Source organism: Sorex fumeus, unplaced genomic scaffold, assembly GCF_029834395.1.
Source record: "Sorex fumeus unplaced genomic scaffold, SorFum_2.1 ptg000025l, whole genome shotgun sequence".
NCBI classification, from domain to species: domain Eukaryota; kingdom Metazoa; phylum Chordata; class Mammalia; order Eulipotyphla; family Soricidae; genus Sorex; species Sorex fumeus.
Genome location: NW_026606082.1, coordinates 1167718 through 1190221, shown reverse-complemented (window position 1 = coordinate 1190221; position 22504 = coordinate 1167718). Strand labels below are relative to the sequence as shown.

The 22504-nt window shown below is 53.6% G+C and overlaps 1 protein-coding gene across 1 annotated transcript in view; it reads left to right on the top strand.

Annotated features, from left to right (window-relative positions):
* The window catches only part of SVOP (SV2 related protein), a 61206-nt gene that overhangs the window by 4880 nt on the left and 33822 nt on the right, over positions 1–22504 (top strand). The window contains exons 2-5 of the mRNA XM_056114499.1: positions 10779–10939; positions 14017–14102; positions 15972–16070; positions 19144–19215. Coding sequence (XP_055970474.1) covers positions 10779–10939; positions 14017–14102; positions 15972–16070; positions 19144–19215 — 418 coding nt within the window. The remainder of the gene's footprint in view (positions 1–10778; positions 10940–14016; positions 14103–15971; positions 16071–19143; positions 19216–22504) is intronic.

Sequence of the window (22504 nt, the reverse complement as noted above, 5' to 3'; positions counted from 1 at the left end):
TCCATGTGTTCATTTGCATATGAAAGATGCCTCTTTGAGGACAGGCCGGTCATTTATCATCTCACGGAATTACTTAACCCCGGGAGTCTCTTCAGGGTTGCTCAGGTCCCCAGATGTCAGCACAATGGAATACAGACAGTAAGAGGCACATGAATGCAGAGAGACAGAGAGAGAGGCAGCAGGCACCAAGGGGGCAGCCGCTGAAGGGGGAGGCCATGGCGGCTGGCAACGGAGGGGGGTGTTGATTTTTTTTATAAACCCCCACCCCTACATTTAGCAGAGGGGAAGCTTTAAAGGGCTAGTTTCTCTTTTTTCTTTGCTTTTTGGGTCACACCCAGCGATGCTCAGGGGTTACTCCTGGCTTTGCACTCAGGAATTACTCTTGGCGGTGCTCAGGGGACCATACGGGATGCCAGGGATCGAACCAGGGTTGGCTGCATGCAAGGCAAATGCCCTACCCACTATACTATCACTCCACTCCGGCCCCGGACTGGTTTCTTTTTTTTTTTCTCTCTCTCTCTCTTTTTTTGGAACCACACCTGGCAGTGCTCTGGGGTCATGATGCTCAGGGTGGAACATGTGTGAGTTTGGGGCCTCTCACTTGGAGCCACTCCTCAGGCTCCGTGATCAATAGCTAAGAACATACACATTGTTGGGGGCGGCTCTGCTGAGGGCTCTGAGGACCCACCTTGGCCCCAGGTGTCTCGGCTACTTCCCACCTGGGCTGCCTCAGAGGCTGGAGCCGACAACGCGGTTACCCTGGGGGCTGCAGGTGCCAAGGGCTCAGCAGAACACACTCAGCTTGGTCTTCGTCAGGACGAGCCCAGGGAGTCCCAGCGCCGTGTGAGTCTTTCCAGGGGCTGGACCAAACCTCCGGTGGGCATTCCCGTGGGGCAGAGGGTGGGAGAAAGTGCTTATGAAACGTGGACTCCAAGAATAGAGCTTGAATTCCTGGGTATAAAGACGAAGGAAGCAGATTTCAACTGGACGGAAGTAGAGTTCAGGGATGCGGGGCGGGGAAGCCACTTGGGGGCAGGGGTGCAGGGGAGAAGGGTACAAGGGTCTGCCCATTCCAGGAGGTGGTCCAGGAGGGACTGGTGAGTATACTCTCTCCTGCAGTTGCCTCCCTCCCCAGGATTGGGGTGCTATTGCTATCTTGTATATAGACAAGGAAACTGAGGCTCCGGAAGTGAATCTAGGTACTAAGTAGTATTAGTACTAAGTGACTCAAATCGCACTTAAATCATTCTCTCTGCCTCTGTCTCTGTCTCTCTGTCTCTGTCTCTGTCTGTTTCTCTCTCTCTCTGTAGATGGGATGGCAGGTATTGAACCTGAATCAGTCATTGTAAGGCCAATGTCCTACGCTCTGTACTCTCTCTCTCTCTCTCTCCAGATCCCTCAGCCAAAGCTGCTCTGACGCGGCCCAGAGCAACTGAGGAATTTAGTAACCGGTTCATTCCCATGTCACCCTCCCGACCAGATCATGCGCTCAGGGTTCAACCAAGAGGAAGCCTTGAATCTGAATTTTAATCTTTCATTTTGTGGTGAGGGCGCCCCTGGCGGTGCTTGGAGGCAACTCCTGGTTCCGTGTTTGAAGGTCACTGGCCGCAATGCTCAGAGGACCCTGAAGGGCCAGGGATCGAGCCTGGGTCTCCCATGGGCGAAGCCTGTGCTCATGTGCTCCAATCCTTTAAGCCATTGCCCAAGCCCTGGAGAAGGAATTTCCTTAAGATGTAGGGAGTGGGGCTTCAGTGATAGCATAGTGGGTACAGCGTTTGCCTTTCATGTGGCTGACCCGGGTTCAATCCCTGGCATCCCATATGGTCCCCCGAGCACCGCCAGGAGTAATTTCTGAGTGTAGAGCCAGGAGTAACCCCTAAGCATCGCTGGGTGTAACCCAAAAAGAAAAAAAAAGATGGAGGGGGTGGGGCTGCGGTGATAGCACAGCAGGGAGGGTGCTTGCCTTGCGTGCCACTGACCCAGGTTCGGTCCCAAGTAATCCCATATGGTCCTCCTAGCACCCGCAGGAGTGCTTCATGAGTGCAGAGCTAGGAGTAACCCCTGAGCATCGCCAGGTGAGACCCAAAAAGTAAAAAAAAAAAAGATGTATAATGATGGAGAATCGGCATGAGTGGAAGAATAGGTATTTGAACATTGTATGACTGAAATGTAATCATGCAAGTTCGTAAGTCTGTAACTGTATCTCACGGTGATTCATTAAATTAAAAAAATTTTTTAAATTAAAAAATAAATAAATTTTAAGAAAAGGTGTAGGGAGGGGTCACAGAGTGAGCAGCCATACTAGGACCCCTCTGAAATCGGACAGATGAAGCCTCAGGGGTTGGACATGATGCCTGAAAGGTCCCTTCTGCAGCTGGACAGCTGGAAGTTTCTGGTTATTGGAGATACAAGCTTATAAGTTATTGGGGGATATCCATTCTCTGCAGAGTTAATTTAGGTCTATTTTCTGCCATCCGTGAGCAAAACAACCTTGAACTGGTTCTCTAGAGAGTGGACCACGCCCGTCAATTCTGAACATGGTCAGGGGCCAGGGGATATGGCACAAGGGCTGGAGCACATGTCAGAGCATGGAGTTCACCTGCACCCTGGTCGTCCCCGCCCCCTCCCACACACACACACAGCAGGCCAGGAGGTTCAATGCTGCGTGTGGATGAGGAGCTCCTTGGACCCTGCCTTGCTGGGGACCACCAGTGCTACCCCTAGCAGTGTCTCCAGGCCTCCAGGGCTACTCCAGCAGTATGGGGGAGGGCCAGGGTCAGGTCCTTCTTCCTGCAGGGCACCGAACACCACCCCTCTGTCAGCTCAGTTAATCGGGCTTCCCCGCCTGCAGGCTAGATGGCCAGTGTTTACTAGAATGAACTATCGCCCCTGCATGGATGCAAAGAGGAAGCTTCAGACAGTGGCAGAGCACTGGTCCTGCGTGTGCAAAGCCCTGGGTTTAATCCCTGCCATTACCAAAAAAGACAATGATTTACTTTTTGCTCAGAGCAAGCATGGAGGGCGGCCAGGACGAAGAAGCTAATCGTTCATTCCCTTCTCCATGCAAACTCTGGTTGTATGTCATTTTCCCAGAAAGGGACAAAGGAGTTATCTTTTGATGGGCATATGGTGATTCCCAGCATCTGGGATGGATGAGGCAGGGGCAGGAGGGAGAAAGCATTCAAACTCCGAGATCTTACAGCAGGCAGCAAACATCCGAGAAGCAGGAAAACACACACACACACACACACACACACACACACACACACACACACACAGCGAGAGGTAAGCCTTTGGCAAAGTATAGAGGTTTCAGCTAAGTCTAGAGTTCTCAGGCGATCAACACACACACACTCACACACACATTCATTCACAAAGATACACGCGCACGTCTGTTCAATACAGCACTTCACACAACCGCCCAGTTACATTTGGAAACTGTCCAAATGTCTGGTGACGGGTTATTGGATAAAGAAGTCGTAGGATGTATGCACCGCAGAGTATCACGCAACTGTTTAGCACACGCGCTGCTGCAGTGAACACAGATGGTCACACAGCTGTAAGCCAAGGCGAGATCTCACAGTTGGCTATGGCCTGCCCGAACTGGAGGGCGTCAGGGTCACTGCAGTCGGAGGAAGGACAGATGCTGCACATTCGCCCCTATTGGTGGTCAGAGCGAGCCCAGGAAGGTGTTGGGAGGATGGCAGAGGCGTGGCCTGGGTTACAGAAACGAGACGGCCTGGAAGGAGAAGTCAGGGAGAGGAGGAGATAACGAGGCAGACTGGCGATCACGTGAGGGCACTGGCCAAGGGCCCTGGGCATGTTGGTGGTGTGGAGGTGAGCTAACTGTGTACATCACAACCACGAGAGGGGCTGGAGAGATAGTACAGCGGGGAGGGCTCTTGCCTTGCATGCAGCTGACTTGAGTTCGATTCCCGGCACCCCGTGGGGTCCCCCAAGCCTGCCAGGACTGAACCCAGAGTGTAAAACCAGGAGGAAGCCCTGAGTACCACCAATTGTGACTCCCCTCCGCTGCTAAAACCAAAACCCGAACAAAACAGTAATGTAAACCTATGGCCCAACTGAAATAATTAAAAAAAATAAAAAGTGTCAATGAGTTTGCTAAGGAGGTGGGCGGGAAAAGGTCATCAGTGGGACCCTGACACTGCGGCGGCTCTGGCGTTGGAACACAGAAAGCCGGAAACTGTTAGTAAAACCTTCGCAAAGCACTGCCTAGACAAAAACAACAAAGCAAGTTGTTCAGAAAGAGCTGCCCTGGGCTGCTCTAGTTGCCCGTCTGTCACCTGTCGGATCTCGAGGGGTGGGAGGGAGGTGGGCAGGGGCTTGGGGCTCACAGCCACAGTGGGGTTGACTTAGATTGTCTTTGTTTTTTGGGGTCCCACCCGGCGATGCACAGGGGTTCCTCCTGGCTCTGCACTCAGGAATCACTCCTGGCAGTGCTCGGGGACCCTATGGGATGCTTAGGATCGAATCCGGGTTGGCCACGTGCAAGGCAAGTGCCCTCCTTGCTGTGCTACCGCTCCAACCCTCATGTCGTCTTCATGGTGATGCCCCTGCAATGTCAGCTGCCAGACCCCAGCTGTTTAACACAGTGAGCTTGAGGAGACAACAGGCCTAGAGCTGGGCTGGGAGCTGGTATGGCGTTTAGGGCACAAGCCTAACATGTGCTCACCCGGGTTCGATCCCTCCTGGTTCCGAGACTTGCAGCAGCCCTGGGGGCCCCCAGCACCGCCAGCTGGACCAGGCAACCCTGACACTGCAGAGGTGAAGCAGTATCTTGGGCCCTGGCACCACACCGCTGACCCGCTGGCAGAGAATCACGCATGAGGCTCCCAGGCCTTCTATGAACTTCTTGGGTGGCCCAGTCAAAACGTTAAGAAAGAAAGAAATCCCGGAAGCTTCGATGCAGAGGAAATCTCGGAGTCTCTGTTGGCGAAGGGGTAGGTCAAGCGATAGCACGGAGCAGGGCTTAGAGCGACGGCTCGTTCCTCAGCTCTCCTCGGCTTTGAAGAGTAAACTGATGGAGAAGAATCGTTCCTGGCTCTATTGGTAAATCGTGCTACACACACACAGCAAATGTCAAGACATTGCGATGCAGCCTGTTCTGAAGCCCCCGCTCCTACACTCAACGTGTACCCCTGCCAGTTTGCTTTTTTCTTTTGCTTGCAAATTACTCCCTGCCTCCCCATTCGGGAAATCTGGGCTCAGGGCGGGTGGTAAGTACTTTGAGAAATCCTGATTCAAAGTGTAGTTTGAATTTCTGGGTATGAGTTTTTTTTTTTTTTTGAAATGCTCTCTCTCTCTCTCTCTCTCTCTCTCTCTCTCTTTCTCTCTTTCTTTCTTTGCTTTTTGGGTCACACCCAGCAATGCTCAGAGGTTACTCCTGGCTCTGCACTCAGGAATCATTCCTGGTAGTGCTCAGGGGACCCTATGGCATGCCGGGGATCAAACCTGGGTCGGCCATGTGCAGGGCAAACGTAGACACACACACACACGTACACACACACACATACACACACACACACACACACACACACACCTTCCTTTTCAAGACTGGATGATTTTCAGTTGGATAGCTGGACCATGCTCTGTTTGTCTACTTATCTCTTGATACGCACTTGGATTGGGTAATGTGATTCAGATCAACTTAAAGACATTTGATCTCGGAGCAATAGTACAGCGGGGAGGGCATTTGCCTTGCATGCGGCCGACCCGGGTTCGATTCCCAGCATCCCATATGGTCCCCTCAGCACCACCAGGAGTAATTCCTGAGTGCAGAACCAGGAGGAATCCTGTGCATTGCCGGATGTGACCCCAGAGTCCTCCTTCGCACAAAAAAACCATTTTCAAAGCGTTTTCCTAAAATCCCCCCCCCGCCCCGCCGTCATCTGTTTGATTTCCCCATTCCTGAGGACTGTGACGCTGCTTTTGTATTACTACCCACAAATCTGCAAAGAAGTTCTAAATCCGAGCCTCGGGAGTGAAAACTCTTGGAGCGAGATGGCTTTGGCAGAACCTGGCTTAGATGCCCGTGACCTAGGCCGAAGAGCAAATGCTGATGCGCCCACAGGGATAGGTCTCTCCTGCCGGAAAGTGTGCAGTGAATCGGCACACACTTACACCAGGCCTTCCCACCGACGGCCATGGGAGGGTTCGAGAAGAGGGGGCAGAGCCCAGCACCGTGCCCATGGAGAGCTGGCGTGGATTACCTTTCCCAGGAGTGGCCGGTGGCTCTCAGTCCGGAAGGAAGCGCACTGCCCAGCAGGGTCCTTGCGAACATGACAGGCAGGTTCAACGGAGATACCCGGGACACATGGTCGTCTGCGCGGAGCTGCTGTCCTCAGTGTTCGGGAGAACCATTGAGCTTCCCTTCAGCCCTGGAAAGGAGTTGGCAGCGCCAGTCAGGGCTCTTTTCTGTCCTTGCCCGATAACCCTCACTCTTTCCATCTCCGAGCTTGACGTGGGGCCCTGCTTGTGCCGTTTCTATTTCCGTGTTCCTGAGGTGGAACTTACCCTCCCTCCCCTGAACTCAGAGGAGAGGCTGGGGTGGAAACATCAGCCCCTGACAGACTCCCATGGTCTCATCCCAGTTCCCTCTCTGTCTCTCTGTCTCTGTCTCTGTCTGTCTGTCGGTCTGTCTCTGTCTGTCTCTCTGTCTCTCTCTCTTTCTGTCCCTTTTTTTTTCACTTTTTGGGTCACATCTGGCGATGCACAAGGGTTACTCCTGGCTTTTGCACTCAGGAATTACCCCTGGCAGTGCTCAGGGGACCACATGGGATGCTGGGAATCGAACCTGGGTCAGCCGGGTGCAAGGCAAATGCCCTACCCGCTGTGCTATTGCTCCAGCCCCTGTCTGTCTCTTTCTGTCTATCTCTCTGTCTCTCAGTCTCTCTGTCTGTCTATTTCTCTCTGTCTCTGTCTCTGTCTCTGTCTCTGTCTCTGTCTCTCTCTCTCTCTCTCTCTCTCTCTCTCTCTCTCTCTCTCCTGGGCTACTTTCCCTGCAGCCAGATACCGAGTGACGTCTCCATGCCCTGCCCCAGGCCCATCCTCCTCCCTGATGGGGCCTACATGAGAGCTTGAGTCAAAAATCCCGTTTCTCTAAAGAAGGTGAATTAACCCATGAGTAAGATGCTCAGTTTTAGGGAGATACAGAGTAGAAGCCCAGAGATTCCATTTCACAGGTGAGGGTGGCTTTTATCAAAACTGGGACTTCAGTGCTGGCGGGGTCGAGGACATAGGCGGCTTTCCGCGCCCGTTGGTGCAAACAGGAAATGATGCGGGCACTGTGGGAAACGACAGGGTGTTTCCTCCAAGAAGGAAACAGAGTATGATCTGGCCATCCTGTGCCTGGGGCCAGGTGTTCCAAAGAAAGGAAAGCAGGGACTCACGTCAGTCCTTGGGTATCTGAGTTTCTTTGGTGGGAGTGGGACCGCACTCAGCAGTGCGCTGGGGTGATTCGTGGCTCGGCTCAGAAGTGACCCTGGGCGGTACTCCAAGATCCTACATCCTGGGCTGGGGATCGAACGGGGGTCAGACACGGGCAAGGCCAGCCTCCTGCACTCCCTCCTCTCCAGTCCCTGTGCACCTGTTTTTAGAGCAGCCTGTGAGGGCCAAAACGGTGAAGTATGCTGGGCCAGAACTGAGCGTTAAAAGTGGCTAAAGGGGTAGATCGGACAGCCTTTCGGTATCGGTATTGCAAACCACAATGCCAAAAGGAGAGAGAGCACGCGAGAGAGAGAGAGAGAGAGAGAGAGAGAGAGAGAGACGGAGGAAGAGAGGAAAAGCACCTGCCATAGAGACAGGCAGGGGTTGGGGGGTGGATGGGAAGGAACCTGGGGACTCGGGTGGTGGGAAATGTGCGTGGTGGAGAGGCGGGTGTTGGAGCACTGTATGCCTGAAACCTATCATGAGCAGCTCTGGAAGGGTCTATCTCACAGTGATTTGGTTAAAAACTAATTAAAAAAAATAAGATGAAGTAAGCCGAGTGCCTCCATGGACGAGCAGAGAGAGAGAGATGTGGTGACCAGACCGGGGAATCATATTCAGCATTAACGAGGAAAGTGATGCTGACATTGGCCACCCATAAATGAGCCTCGGGGACATTATTATGCTCGGGGCAAGAAACCAGTGACAGAGGAACAGGGCATGCTGCTTCTTGTCTGAGCTGCCGGAGGCAGGCCAGTTCCCAGGGACAGGAGGGAGGTGGCTTTAGAAGACCATGGGGACCTCGAGTTTAAGGAGCACAGAGACTGTGCGAGGATGAGGGCGGTACTGCATATCCAACAATGCCCAAAAAATGGCAAATTGTACCTTGGATAGATTTTTTTATTCTAGTTGGAAAAGAGGAACTCCCGGCTTGGGTTCTGCTGCTAGGGAACCAGTTTATGGTCTCGACTTATGGACAAGGTCAGCTGAGGCTCGGAGAGACTAGTTCCATCTCTTATCCCATGAGGACGACATTAGCCCCACTCTCAGGCTTCTTGTGAAGAGCGAGTCCAGCAAGGATGTGGATGAACGTCCTCGAGCGAGGAAGAGGGGCAGTAGTGAGGAGAAAGCGGTGGGGTGTGGGGGCAGGAGAGCCAGCGGCTCAGCCATGTTACGGCCAAACGTTACAGGCAACTTCCTGTGGTTCAGCCTCAAAGTGGTGTTCAGTCCTTTAGCTGGGCTGTAGAAGCAGCAAAGATATTTCTCTCCCATTGCTATCTCTCCTTTATACACCTTTTTCCCCCCTTTTTGGTCATACCCAGCGATGCTCAGGGGTTACTCCTGGCTCTTGCACTCAGGCAAACACCATACCCGCTGTGCTATGGCTCCAGCCCCCTTATGTATTTTTTAAAAAATGAACTTATTGGTCATACAATGATGAAACACCCATCCCTTCACCAGTGCACATTTTCCACCACCAAAAATCCCAGTATACTCTCCATTCCACACTCTCCCCCTTCCTGTGTGGCAGATGATTTCCACATCACTCTCTCTCTCTCTACTTTGATTACATTCAATATTTCGACACCAGACCCACCATTATTATTTGGGATTTTACCCCAACACTCAGATCTGCCGAAAAGGAAGTAAAGTAAAGTAAAGTAAAGTAAGGCCCTCCCGTTGATCATCGATTTGCTCGAGCGGGCCCAGTAACGTCTCCATTGGAAACTTTGTTGTTACTGTGTTTGGCATATCGAGTACGTCATGGGGAGCTTGCCAGGCTCTGCCGTGCGGGCACGATACTCTTGGTAGCTTGCCGGGCTCTCCGAGAGGACGGAGGAATCGAACTCGGGTCGGCCATGTTGGCTGCGTGCAAGGCAAACGCCCTACCGCTGTGCTATCGCTCCAGCCCGCCGAAAAGGAAACATTAGACAATTTGTTTCCTATTGCTGATTATGAATAGGATATGATGTCTTGGAATTCTGAAATCTTAATAATTAAATTAAATTTAATAATAATTAAATCTGGTGGGATTTCTGCCGAAAGCCGCTGGGTTCTAAGATTTGTTTCTGAGTCTCTGGGATCGTGGCTGTTAAGCAGCTTGATCAGAAGCCAGAGGGATGTTCGTGGGTGGAGACTCAAGGTCTCGTTGGGGTGGGGAGTAAAGGGCCGGCTCCACCCCCTCCCATGAGGCTCCACGTGTCTCGTCACTGCGGGCCCCTACCTGGCTGTCCATTGGCCTCTGGAAGATGGCAGACCTCTAGCCACCAGGGGGAACTGGCGGTGGATCGGCACCTTTTCACACCTGGGGTGGCCTGGGACCAGTACCCTAATGCAGAGTCCGGACACATTTCTGCTTAGAGCTTCTGGGTTCTGGGATTTGTTTCTGAGTCTCTGGGCTCATGGCTTAAGCAGCCCACTTGTGGGCCCCCCTTATGTATTTTTAAAAGGACATTTTCATGAAAACAAAGAAGCCCCTGGGAACGATGGATTTTGTTGCTGGTTTTCAGCAGCTGCTCCTGGTAATACTCAGGGCCAAGTCCTGGTGCAGGGGGCTCAAACCCAGGCCTCCTGGCACCAGCCTTTGGGCTGTCTCCCCCCTCCCGTGAGCACATGGAGAGGCAGGCAGGGACACACCAACACCGTGAGAAGGGTTGAGCCCTGGCTCTACGCCTCTATCTCTGGGACCCTGGGCAAGTCACACGGGGGCAGGTTCTCTCTCTGCATCCGTGCCCTGGTGGTGACAGTGCCGGCTGGGTTGGACCTGCGGAGGGGATGGAATGCAGGGACCCCGGCTGGGGTCAGACTCAGGGAGGAAGTGGACCGTGGGATCCCGTTAGCTGCAGGCACGGATCCCAGCCATCACTTTTCCCCTTCGCCAGCAAGAGGCATCCCCGAGGCGTCCTAGGTTGCTGGGCTTATGGCCGCCTTTCCTCATCCCCCATTTCCCAACCACCCTTGGGCCCCGTGGTCCTGAGAGGGGACACTGGACGCGTCCTTTGGCAAGAGACAGGGACTGGAACGGTGGTGGATGACAGTGGTGTAAGGGATAACTATTTTCTTTAGAGCCCCCCCATTTTCCACAATGGCCCGATTCCCACTCCTCACTTGTGGAACCCTCTGCCACAGGGCCCGGGACATCTCGATCTTGGGCTATTTTAAATTGTTGCAGAGGACACCCCTGGTTCTTGGCAGGCGGAGGGGTCACCGACTCCACCCTGGACCATGAGAAAAGGCCTCTCACCTGTCTGGGGCACCAGAGCACCGTGGCCCGTCCATCCACGGGCCCCCTCCCCATCACGCCCGGTCTGACCCGCTCTGTCCTAATCCAGGGTGGTGAAATTCCGGCGCACGGGAGAGAGTGCCAGGTCAGAGGATGACACGGCTTCGGGGGAGCACGAGGTCCAGATCGAAGGGGTCCGCGTGGGCCTAGAGGCCGTGGAGCTCGACGATGGGGCTGCTGTGCCCAAGGAGTTTGCCAATCCCACCGACGGTAAGGGGGTCCTGCGAGCGGGGATCACCTGGGATGCGGTCGGGGGCTCTGCGTGCCAGCCGTGTCTCCCCCCTCACGGCAGAGGGACTGTGGGAAGGGCCAGGGGTGGGCCCCCAGGGCCCAGGAGTGACCCCGGAAGCATGGCCTGCACTGGTGGGCTCTCTCTGGCCGTCACAGTTACATCACAATCCCCGTCAGCATCACTGCCCAGCACTGGCCTGAGGGGCAGCAGTGACAGGGAGGGAGCCGAGTCTGCAGCCATGACTGCGACGCCACTGGTGCTGGTGGTGGTGGTCATGATGGTGGTGGTGGCGGTGAAGGTCATGGTGGTGGTACTGGTGATGGCGATGTTGAAGGTGGTGGTTGGGGGAAAGAGGAGGATGGGCACGATGCCAGTGGCAGTGAGGATGATGATGACGATATGATGCTGGTGGTGGGGATCGTCTTGGGGATGTTGGTGATGGTGGTGATGGTCATGGCGGTGATGATGACAGTGGTGGTGGCGGTAACAGTGGTGATGGTGAGGATGGTGGTGAGGACGGTGGTCGGGGTGCTGGTGGGCGATGGTAATGGCGGTGGCGATGGTGATGACGATGTTTGAGATGATGGTGGTGGTGGTGCTGGTGGTGATGATAGTGGGGGTGATGGTGGTGATGGTGATGAAGGTATTCGAGATGATGGTGGTGGTGATGGTGGTGACGGTAGAGTGGTGCTGCGGGTGGTGTGGCTGAGGAGATTCCAGTGAGGATGAAAGCAACGCTGCTGGTGACAAGGGTGATGTGAGCAGCTGACGCTGCCTGAGGATTCATTTACTCCGTGCCAGGCACTATTTGAGACGCATTTCTTGTGTTGCCTGTTGCATCCTCACAACAGATCCCCTGGAACTGTAGTTGTAGCGATTAGCCAGGCTGAACTGACGCACGCCGTCTGTCCTCAGCGCCCACTCTGTTTCCTCCCCCTGTCTGTGGGGTGTGCGAGGGGCCGGGTGAGGGCCACACCCAGCAGGCGGTGCTCAGGGCTTCCTCCTGGCTCTGATGTGCTCAGGGGAAGCGGCGCTGGGGTTTGAGCCGGGCTGGCTGTGAGGAAGGCAGCTCCCGGCTGCCCCCTCGCTGCAGTCCCCGAGCCCCGTTTCTGAAGCGTCACCTTGTGCTCCATCCGAGTGGATCTGGGCACAGACAAGCGCAGACGGGAATAAGCCCTGAGCAGTGCTGTGTGAGCCCCCAAACCCCACAGGAAGCCCCAGGCAGCTTTGGGGGAGCTGATCTCCCCTTGACCATCTAACACTGACGAGTGGAAATGTCCTGTGCTGATTCCCAGACGGGGGAGAACGGAGTGACTTCAACCCAAGGCCTGCTGAGATTTTAGTTTCATTTCTGTGTCTTGCTGGAGTTGGGGTCCAGACCCCAGGCCCCACGAGCGCGAGGGGGGCTCTGCTTAGAGCCGTTGGGGCCCAGTGGCAGGAGATCTCAAAGCAATGGCCGGGGAGGCAGGAGGCCAGGCCGCGCACTGAGATGGCCCCTTCATGCCCACCCAGGCTCGATGTTGCCATCAACGATGCAACGATGACCCAACTGTGTGACTGGGAGGCAGGCCAGGCCTTTCTCTGCACCAAGGGGCCAGACTGGGCCTCCATTGATCTGCCGGTGGCAGAGACTAAGGCAGCGAGTTCCGCCTCATGACTGGACATGCTGTTACCCAAGTGCCTGGCAAACGGTGAGCCGTCACAAAGGGCTCCGTCATACCGCGATGCTCCGGGGACATTTTGGGACACGCTCTGCTTGCACATACTTATTTTTATTTTCTTTTTGCTGGTGGGAGCCAGTCCCTGCTGGTGTAATAAGCACCAGCTCAGGGGTCCAAAGATGATGACGATGAGAATTAGAGGTCCGGGATTGAAAGTGCAAAAAGATGGGTGCTGAGAACATCATCAGAGGCAGTGCCCGGGAGGCTCACGCAGTGTATTTATTTCATTAGCTGGGAGATGGGAGTTTGAGTGACACATGGTGGCACTTAGGGCTTACTCCTGGCTCGAAAATCAGGTTACTCCTGGAGGGGCTTAGGGTATCCTATGTGGTGCCAGGGATTGAGCCTGGGGTGGCCGCGTGCAAGGAACGTGTGTTACCCGTCGTACTATCTCTCTGGCCCTATGCTTGTAATTTTTCATTCAGTTTTAAAGTTTCGAATCAAGTTGGATTTACAAACCTTATAGCTCAGGGAGTCTGTGGCTAGTTCATGCAGCGCCCCTAGTGGTAGCATCCGGGCTCGGGTACCACGGAGTCTGTCCACGGAATTCCAGACTGGATTCCGACGTGTGCGCGTGCAGCTCCAAGATGCAATCGGGGCGTGCCACGTTTGTATTGAGTCTTGCAGTACCCCTCAGAGACATTGATTAGGTGGTAAATTGTAATCTCCCCACTGTATCTCCCCCCAAAAGCAACAACAACAATAACAAAAGCTAAAACAAAGTTCAGGTTTTTTTTTTTAATTTGTTTTTTGTTTTATCAGGCAAAGTTCAGCAATGCTCAGGGGTTCCTCCTGGCTCTGCACTCAGAATCGCTTCTGGTGGTGCTTGGGGAACCATGTGGGGTCCTGGCAAATGAACCCGGGTCGGCCATGGGCCCTACCCACCCCCGCAGTTCAGGTTTTGTATACATACACACACAGATTTCTAAAAACATAACCAAACAAAATAGTTGTCACTCTTATCTTTCAATGGAACCAACCGAGTGTTATACCCCTCTTCTTACTGCTGCCAGTTCTTCTTAACCAGCTGGGTCATGTTTCATAATATGGATACAGAACAGTCGATTTATAGTCTATACTGATTCCAATCACTTTCTGTGGCATGCCATGCCATGTTTTGCCGGTTCTCCTGTCATCAACGTGGCAGCCGACTCTTCAGCCTCAGAGGGCTTCAGACTTCTTGGAATATTTCTCTCGCATCACCCCTGCAAGCGAGATAGGGCTGCCTTTATCGAGTGCAGTGGAACACCGCCCCCCACTAATACTGCTCTCCAGCTTGGGATCACATGGTGGTGCACTCACACTTCCCTGCCCCCCCCCCCTTGCCTTCCCAGATACGTTCATGGTGGAAGATGCGGTGGAAGCCATTGGGTTTGGAAAATTCCAGTGGAAGCTGTCCGTCCTCACCGGCTTGGCTTGGGCAAGTATCCAGGGCTCAGCTCACATTCCGTCCCCAGGGACTCTCCCTGCTGCCCCTGTGGGTTTTCACTGTCAACCAGGAAAGACGTGGTACCCTCCACATGAAGCCTTTACTGGCATCAACAGCTTATGCTGTGTGACCCTGGTGATGATGAAGGTCTGTGTGTGTGGGAAGGGTGCGCGGTGTGTGGTAATGACCCTGCAGGAAGAACTGGGAGAACTGAAGCTTGTAAGAGATTCTTAACCCTTGGGGCTCAAGGCTACTACTACATCATCAGGGGGATGCCTTCTCTTCCTTAAAATAAGGGGGGGAGGCTGGAGCAATAGCACAGTGGGTAGTGCATTTGCCTTGCACACGGCCGACCCAGGTTCGATTCCCAGCATCCCATATGGTCCCCTGAGCACCACCAGGAGTCATTCCTGAGTCCAGAACCAGGAGTAACCCCTGTGCATTGCTGAGTGTGACCCAAAAAAAGCCAAAAAAAAGTGCAGGATCTGGAGATAGTACAGAGAGTAAGGCACTTGACTTGCACGCAGTCAAACTGGGTTCGATCCCCGGCATCCCATATGGTCCCCCAAACTCTGCCAGCAGTGATCCCTGAGCAAAGAGCCAGGAGTAACCCCTGAGTATTTCCGGGTGTGGCCCCCAAACCAAAACCAAGCAAACCAAAAGATGTGCAGAGAAATATATGCTTTGTTTCAAAGGATTTGCAAGTCCAGGTCATAACCTCCTCATGTACTGTAGTAAATTCTGTATTTTGGAGTGTGAATACCACTGAAACTCATTTTTCGTAAACAGGAAGAACATGTAGTTTAAAAAAATTTCTTTTTTTCCCCAAACAGTTTAGCACTAGCCCCTTAAGTCTTTCCCCACTAAGTTGAAAAACTATCGTTGTCACGCAGGTCGGCTTCCAGACTCACTTTCCCGTTTTACTGCCATCTGCAGAGTCCCAGAAAGATGCTGTTTTTATTATTATTATTATTATTATTATTATTATTATTATTGTTTTAATGAATCACCGTGAGATGCAGTTACAGACTTACAAACCTTCATGATTGCATTCCAGTCAAACAGTGTTCAAGTACCCACCCCTCTACCAGCACCCATTCTCCACCACCAATGTTCCCAGTATCCGTCCCGCCACCCCCCCTCCTTTCCACCCCCTGCCCCTGTGGCAGGCACATTCCCTCTTACTCGCTCTCTCCTTTTGGGTGTTATGATTTTGCAATAGGGGTATCGAGAGGCCATCATGCTTGGTCCACCGTCTACTTTCAGCACGAAAGATGCTGTGTTTTGATTACCTGGGCTGCACTGCAACTCCATCCATTTATCAAAAAGTCCTTCTTGTTACAGACATTGACAATGTTGCATGAACAAAGACAAATGAGTCTCTAATGGGGTGAAAAGGGAAAAAAGACAGTAGTCTCGACCTTGGCTGAAATACTTTTTTCCTAGGATTTTTTTTAAAAAAAATATGGTTTTCCCAATCATTTGGAAGGTCCCAATCTTGGGGGTGGGGCTCGGGCCACATTTAATAGTTTGCTTCTGGCTCTGTGCTCAGGGGTCACTCCTGCTGGTGTTCATGGAACCATATGCGATATTGGGGCTCAAACGAAGTCAGTCATGTGTAAGGCAAGTGCCTGACCGCTTGTTCTGCTCTGTACCACTTCCCCGACCCTCCCCCTGCCCACTTAAAGAAAAAGGGAACACACACAGAGAAATGTTCAGCATCTCGCGGTGGTTCCCTGTGCTGGCCGCTGAGCTCTCTGTTTTGATAGGCGGTAGAGCACGCCGCAGGCTGTCGGGGAAGGTGCAGGTGGATTCTGCGCGGTGCGGTCCTGGACTCCTGCCTCTTGCTCCCTCCCGCAGATGGCCGACGCCATGGAGATGATGATCCTGAGCATCCTGGCGCCCCAGCTGCACTGCGAGTGGCGGCTCCCCAGCTGGCAGGTGGCCCTGCTGACCTCGGTGAGTCCCAGGGGGCTCACGCCGGGACACACGGCTCGGAGCTCTCGGGGTGTCCTGGGGAGTCCCCCTCCTCCCGCCGCTGCCAAGGGCTCAGCAGGAAATGAAACCCAGGCTGGACACCCCGTGACCTCAGCTGCTTTTCCTCGCCTCCCCCTTTTCATTGCCTGCCAGGCTTGTGGCCAGTGTCCAGTGCTGCCCCTTCGAGCAGGCCCCCCGCATCCACACCACTTCCGGGAGCAGGAACCCGTCTGGGTCTATCGCTTAAACCTTTTAAGACTGGCCTTTTGGGGGCTGGAGCGATAGCACAGCGGGGAGGGCGTTTGCCTTGCATGTGGATGACCCGGGTTCGACTCCCAGCATCCCATATGGTCCCCAGAGCACCACCAGGAGTAATTCCTGAGTGCAAAGCCAGGAATAACCCCTGTGCATCACCGGGTGTGACCCAAAAAGAAAAAAAAAAGACTGGCCTTTTTTTGGGGGGGCGGGGAGGCGCGACACCCAGCAATGCTCAGGGGTCGTTCCCCACTCTAAGCTCAGGAATGACCTTTGGTGATACTCCGGGGACCATCTGGGATGCTGAGGATGGAGCCCAGGCCAGCTGCGTGCCAAGCAACGCCCTCCCCACTGTACTACGGGGATCCAGCCACTAAGATGACTCACTTTTTCTGATGGCCAATAGGAGGCGTCAGTTCCACCCATTCAAGGGCAAGCTGAGGACCGGCTCAGTGCCTGGCACCTGGGTGGTTTCTAACTGCGGGGAGCTCGGAGGGTGACCCAGCGCCCCCTTTCTTGCCTTTGGGGTAACTCAGCGCTGCTCACTCACAGTCTCAGGGTCACCCCCAGGGATGCTCAGGAGACCATGTGGTGCCCGGGGTTGAACCCAAGGCTCCTGCACGTGACAGACACATCAGCCCTGTGAACTTGAACCCGTGCCTCCATTTTTCTTAGCATCAACATTCTCAAAAGAACAGGTGGGCGGAGCCATAGCGCAGGCGGGAGGGAGCTTGCCTGGCATACAGCTGACCTGGGTTTGATCCCCAGCACCCCAGAGGGTCCCCCAAGCACCACCAGGAGTGATCCCTGAGTGCAGTCAGGGGTGACCCCTGAACACAGCTGGGGGTGCCCCTCAACCCCCTTAAAAGAAAGGGCATGGCCAGGCCACATTAGAAGATAATAACGACATCACAAAAGCTGCTGTTTACCTGGCACTATGGCAAAGGACTCTGGAGACATGGTCCACAATATAGGTACAACACGCATTGTCCTCTTTATTTTTTTTTTCTCTTTGGGTCATGCCTGGCGATGCACAGGCGTTACTCCTGGCTCTTGCACTCAGGAATTCCTCCTGGCGGTGCTCGGGGGACCCTATGGGATGCTGGGAATAGAACCCGGGTCGGCCGCGTGCAAGGCAAATGCCCTACCCATTGTATTATTCCTCTAACCCCTCTACTCTTTATTTTTATTTTTTGTAAAGTATTGCAGAATAGAAGGGAAAGGAGAAGGAGGAACTTAGCATAGGACTGATTTCACATTCGGGTTTTGGGGGCTTTTGTTTTTGTTTGGGGCCACACCTGGCAATGCTCAGGCTTTGCTCTCAGGCATCCCTCCTGGCAGGCTCAGGGTACCAAGTGGGATACAGGGGATTGAGCCCAGGTTTGCTGCATGCAAGGCAGACGTCCTCCCTGCTGACCTATGGCTCATGCCCTCTTTGCTGTTTTTTTTTCTTTTTGAGTCACACCCGGTGATGCTCAGGGGTTACTCCTGGCTCATGCACTCAGGAATTACTCCTGGCGGTGCTCGGGGGACCATATGGGATGCTCGGAATCGAACCTGGGTCAGCCATGTTGACTGCGTGCAAGGCAAACGCCCTCCCCGCTGTGCTATCGCTCCAACCCCCCTCTTTGCTGTCCTCATCCCATTTCTCCACGTATCTTTCCCTGCTTCGCAATGCCAAAGTGTCGTTGTCAGCGGGTGGTGTTTTTCCATAACAACGTACCCACATTTTAAATCATATTGTTTTTCAATCGGAGGACACGACGTTCGAAGCATTCGTGTTTTTCCTCCGCACTGAGTTATCATGATCATTTTTAGTAATAGGCGAGAGATCAAAACCAGATGTGCTTCATTTTCGTAATGAAGGGGGAGCATAAGTACATTGTTGCAGAGCGTGGAGCCCCGACCGAGGGGCCGGGTGTGGGTCCCCCCGTAAGCAAAGCACCCGCAGACTTACTGCTAAAATGAGACAGGCTCATCCCATTTTTCATTTTTGAATTGGAAAAGTGGGACTATCATAAGCTATATTCACATATCAGAAGTTGGAGGGGATGGAGGAGACTGGGAATTCTTGAATAACTCATAAACATCGCCATGGTTATTTTCCATTGCTTCAAAGAGCAAAACAATTGCTTGTTTTTCAATTTTTTTCAAAAACAATGTGAAAGATTGTTTTTATTTTATTTATTTATTTTTGCTTTTTGGGGTCACACCCGGCGATGCACAAGGGTTACTCCTGGCTTTGCACTCAGGAATTACTCCTGGCGGTGCTCGGGGGACCTTATGGGATGCTGGGGATCAAACCCGGGTCAGTCGCGTGCAAGGCAAATGCCCTGCCTGCTGTGCTATCGCTCCAGCCCCCAAAAGATTATTTGCAATGATCTCCCTTGCAGGCAGCTCAGTTTTAACCACTGGATTAAAAAAAATCATAGAAGAGTGGGAGCAGAGCAATAGCAGAGCGCTGGCCTTGAATTGAGGCAACCGGGTTTGATCCCCGCCATCCTATATGGTCCCCCGAGTACCACCAGGAATAATTCCTGAGTCTGAGCCAGGAGTAACCCCTGAGTATCCCTGGTTGTGGCCCTCCCACCCCTCCCCCCAAAAAAGCCAGAAAAATAGAAAAAGGATGATTAGCCTCGTGTCCCTGGCTGGGCGGGTGTCAGGGCTCACAGGTCAGTGGCACCCCCTGAGCTGGACTCCGGGTGTCTGTTGGCTCAGGGGTGGCTACCCCCGCTCCTCACGCACTGCCCTTCCTCTGCCATGCTCCGAGCCACTCACGGAAGCATCTTTCCACCCACAGGTGGTCTTCGTCGGCATGATGTCCAGCTCCACGCTCTGGGGGAACATCTCGGACCAGTACGGCCGGAAAACAGTAAGACCCCCCTCTCTACTCCTCCCTCCTAACCCCACGCCCCTGGACAGCCACCGCGCTGATCACCAGTAGCCGGACCCCAGCAGGTGGAAAATGGGGCCTGAAGGGCACTGGGGAGCCGGTGCTCTGAGCCCTTCCCCCTCCCGAGACCCAGGGCTGTGTGTTCTGGAAGAACACCCCTTCCCTAAAGGAAGCTGAGGTGGGCGAGGGGGGAGTGAGGGCTCTGGGGTTGGCAGAGAGAGGACAGGAGAAGAGAGGAAAGGAGGAAAGCAGAGGGGAGTGGAGGGGGAGATTCACTGCTTTGGGCTGGCAGCAGTTAATGAAATTAGGAAACTGCTCCGGACCCTCTCCGGAACTTGCCAGACCCAAAGGGAAGCTCTCTCCTGAGCAGACCAGGGCTGGGCTGGGCCACTCCTTCCTCCTTCCCTGGATAAAAATAAGTGTTGAAAGAGAGTTGGGAATGATCCTTCTGGATAAGAACTGTGTGCTGAAGACAGGTAAAGGAACAAGAGAACCTCTCAGTACCTGTATTGCAAACCCTAATGCCCAAAAGGAGAGAAAGACAGAGAGAGAGAGAGAGAGAGAGAGAGAGAGAGAGAGAGAGAGAGAAAGTGCCTGCCATAGAGTCAGGCTAGGGGGAGGTTGTGGGAACTGGGGACATCGGTGGTGGGAAATGTGCCCTGGTGAAAGGATGGATGGTGGAACACTGAAACCCCATCGCGATCAGCTTTGTGACTTGGTAACTGTTTATCTCCTGGTGACTCAATAAAACAAACATACAAACAAAAAGTAATTGCCAAAAATAGGATTGAAATTAAAAAAAAAAATTGTTGACCCTCCCGTTCTTGAGGCAGATACACCGATGTGTGCGAATGCACACACACACACACACACACACAGAGCATAAATGTACTGCACCCCAAATTCTGCCGTTCAAATGCCAGACCATGAAACCATGAAGGGAAAGAAGGGAAGGGACTGAATCTTCATCTTAATCTGAGACCGGGTGCGGTTGCGGGGCTCCATCAGGGAAGCCGGCTTCTGCTTAGTCCTGTGTCCTTCCTTATATTGGAGGAGGCGACCGGGAACCACAGCTCCTGGTTCTTGGTTCCCCAAGTTAAAGGGCAAGTGGACTTTTGTCCTTGGTGTCTCCTCCCGCCTTCCCCTGGGGAGGCCAGACCCAGGACAGAGGACGCAGACGGCTCCATGGGACCGTGCTGTGATTGACTGGTGATGTCTGCCACAGTGCAGCAGAGGGAGGTGGGGAGTCTCTGGACTTCAGGGGAGCAGCGAGGGTGTTTGTCCACATCACATGGCCCTTGCCTCCCCCCAGGCCCTGTGTGACCCTAGCAGACACTGGGAGCAGAAGCTCCGTCGTTTCTTAAGTGCCGAAAGTGGGCAGGGGAGAATCACGTCTCCCTGTTCCCGCTCCCTCAACCCTCGCCAGTCGCTGGGCTTCGCTGGGGTGTGTTCTCCGTGGACTCTGTGCCCTTGACTGTCCTTGGAAGTACCTGCTCCCTTGGCCGCTCAGGCAATGGTCCCTGCGTGTTCCCAGGAGCGGCCTGTAGAATCTAGAGGTCTTCTCTATGGGCTGGGGCTCCGAGCGGACAGCTTTGGTTCCATTGTTCCCCACAGACCCTTTTGGACCTGGGAGTTGTGAATGAAGGCTGCGGTTCTGAGGCCAGCCCGCTGGGTCCCAGTCCCTGCTCCTCCACTCACACGCTCCCTGAGCCAGAGCTAGTTATCATCCTCCTGTGCCTCAGTTTCCTCCCTGTGATGAGGAGACGTATAGCCTCTTCCGTAGGGTGAAAGGAAGCACTTGGCACAGAGATGCATCTGACACATGCCAGTCCCAACCCTTAGGGCTTTGCCGGGCTCACCCCATTGCCATCAGGGGGTGTCTGGAAATACAGGTGCCGATCAGAATTTCACCCACCTCAAATGGTCTACGTAACATGGCTTTTAAGGAGAAGGGGGTGTCACCCTGGTGATGCTCAGTGGTTTCTCCTGGCTCTGCACTCAGGAATCACTCCTGGCAGTGCTCGGGGAACCCTGTGGGTTGCCGGGAATCAAACCTGGGTCAGCTGCATGCAAGGCAAACACCCTCCCGACTGTGCTATCACTCCAGCCCTAGTCTATGTAGCATGGGAACGAAACTGCCTCTAGTGAACTTCCCATCCAGACTCCCTGCACCATGGCTTGCTAGGAGGATCAGAGAGAGAGAGAGAGAGAGAGAGAGAGAGAGAGCCCCCGGATGGCAGGACTGTGGCCCAGTGGCAGGGAGAACAAAATGGCTCTACTTACAAAGCATGCCCAGACCTCCTGCAGGCAGGGATGTGGCGAAAAAGGGACCTTCTTCCACTACTGATGGGAATGTTGTCTGGTTCAACTGCCATGGAGGGTTCTCAGGAAACTTAAAAAATATATATATATATATTGCATAACAATAGAGACTTACCATTTTTGATTTGTTTTAGAAGTCACGATCAGATATCCTGAGATGCATGAGCTGACTATAGGCCCCAGCTCTCTCCCGAGGACCCAGGCTCACCATCTTTGATGTAGCTCACCTCCATGGGGCATGCATGTTCTGTGCCAGGGATAACGGGGAGCCATCAAATGCTCTGGAGAGACCAGTGACTCTTTGGGCACTGGGGGGCATTTTGGTCTATACTTGCTAGTGCTCAAGGCTCACTCCTGGCTCTGTGCTCAGGAATGACTCATGCTGATGCCAGGGATGACTCCATATTTGTTGTCAGGGATCAAACTAGGATTGGTTGTGTGAAAGGCAAGCGCCTTAACCTCCCTCCAGCCTTGAGTGGCTCTTTCAAAATACAGCATTTAAGGGCCAGAGCGGTAGTACAGCAGGGGTAGGGTGTTTGCTTTGGACAACCCCAGTTCAATCCTCAGCATCCCCTAGGGTCGCCCAGGCACCGCCAGGAGTGATTCCTGAGTGCAGAGCCAGGAGGAACCCCTGAGCGTCGCCAGGTGTGGGTTCCCCCCTCCAAAGAAAAAGTACAGCATTGAGGGTCAAGTAATTTGCTTCTGTCTGGGGGCCACCTGCAGTGGTTCTTGGGAGGCTAATCCCAATGGTATGTTTCGGGGGTTCTCCCAGCTTGGGGGACCGTGTGGGGCTGGAGCTCAAACCCAGACTTCCCACATGCCAAGCTTGTGCCCGGCCCTTTGAACTGTCTCTCCAGCAGCTTTGACGCTGGTGCCGAGCGAGTCACTCACACTCCTTGACCCCCTGAGCCTTCCTCCGCAGGTTGCTGGGAGAATCCACTGTACC